This window comes from Eimeria mitis, genomic scaffold, assembly GCF_000499745.2.
Source record: "Eimeria mitis Houghton genomic scaffold, Emh_scaff2375, whole genome shotgun sequence".
Taxonomy (NCBI): Eukaryota; Apicomplexa; class Conoidasida; order Eucoccidiorida; family Eimeriidae; genus Eimeria; species Eimeria mitis.
The window spans coordinates 1-1,356 of NW_013570711.1; the positions used below are offsets into that span (position 1 = coordinate 1).

The window sequence follows — 1,356 nt, forward strand, 5'->3', positions numbered from 1 at the left end:
AGATCTGCTGCAGCCTTTGTTAGAGCCCTCAGCGCAGCAGCAGCTGCCGCAGCAACATGAAAAGCAGTTGCGGAGAGGCAAACGTGTTCCTTTTTCAATGCGTTTTCGGATGCAGCGAAGCCATCAAGCGCAGCGAAGCTGCTTGCTAAGGAGTCGCTTTCTCGGGTTTTCCCTCTGCGGTCTCGTCTCTTGGGCTCTGGCCGCCGAAACTACCAGAAACACTTCGGAGCGTTGACTCAGGCCCTGCAACAGGCTAAAGCGGGAACCGCGGCGCTTGAACTGATTATGGCTTCAAAAAGTGAGGGTCTAAGAGTTCTGCACACTGCCCGCACACCCAACCAGAAACCACTGACACCTCTCCCCTGCAAGGGTCTCCTGGGCCCCTTGGTTGCCGAAGGGAGGCTCGCCGATCCCTGCGAGTGCTCGGGTTCCCCAAGCACCTGAATTAGGAAGGGTGCACCACATGTTGCAAAGACGAGAGGAGGTAGTTGCTGAGCAGTTGGTGACCTTCTGGAAAGGGATATATGTATGGGAGGAAGTGTTTGTTAAGTGGTGTGTTGGTGTTTTGCAGCACTCCCTCTGTATTCCTGGACTGAGAGTCTGTTCAACCACCCTCTCATGACTCTGCGTAACACGGTCATTCACGGGTTCGAAGAGGTGATTGGTGGTGTTTCGGGTTTGTTCACGAGTGAAGTGAAAAGCAGCTGCTTCTCCTTCGCCTACCGTGTGAACACCGTTGCGCCTTACACTGTGGTATACCCCGGGGGTATCCTTGGGAGCATTATGAAGGGGCTCGTGCGTTCATACTTCCTGGTGTTCCAGCAATCGCTGATAAACTTCAAGGGCATATTTGCGCTACTCATCGGTATTATCTGCAAAACAAGAATCATACAAGCAGCCGTCAGCGCGATCAAGCCTGTATTCCGCTTGGCCAGACGCGGGGCGCGTGGCTTTCAGATGTTCAGGTCAAAAACAATCGGTATGATGAACACTAAATAATAAAGAATATAAACAGGAGTAACGAGCATGGGTTGGGGGCCATGATATTCTATTGTAGTCATGCAATGTATGACCATGATGCAGGGATATAGCAACAAGGGCAGTCAAAGTTCAGAAAAGTACAAAGAAATTTCTGTCTGTCTGTTCGCAGCCATGAGGGGAGACCCGGTGGGCCAGGGCGTCATAGACCGTTTGTTCAAGCGAGAGGCAGTCGTTCTCACTACCATTCTTTTCCAAATGCACGCAGTTGACGTGCAGCAACAGTACACGGAGGCTGAGGAAATCAAGAGTGCCCTATCAGGCGCCGGGGGATCGTGGGCTCTCGCCGAAGGTCTATTCATCGGAGGAGCCGAATTC

General features: G+C 52.3%; 1 protein-coding gene across 1 annotated transcript in view; it reads left to right on the forward strand.

Annotated features, from left to right (window-relative positions):
* Window positions 1-618: 618 nt before the first annotated feature.
* The window catches only part of EMH_0052810 (uncharacterized protein), a gene marked incomplete at both ends in the record, with an annotated part of 7,159 nt that continues 6,421 nt past the window's right edge, over window positions 619-1,356 (forward strand). The window contains 2 exon segments of the mRNA XM_013496915.1: window positions 619-979; window positions 1,151-1,330. Of these exon segments, the coding sequence (XP_013352369.1) occupies window positions 619-979; window positions 1,151-1,330 (541 nt within the window).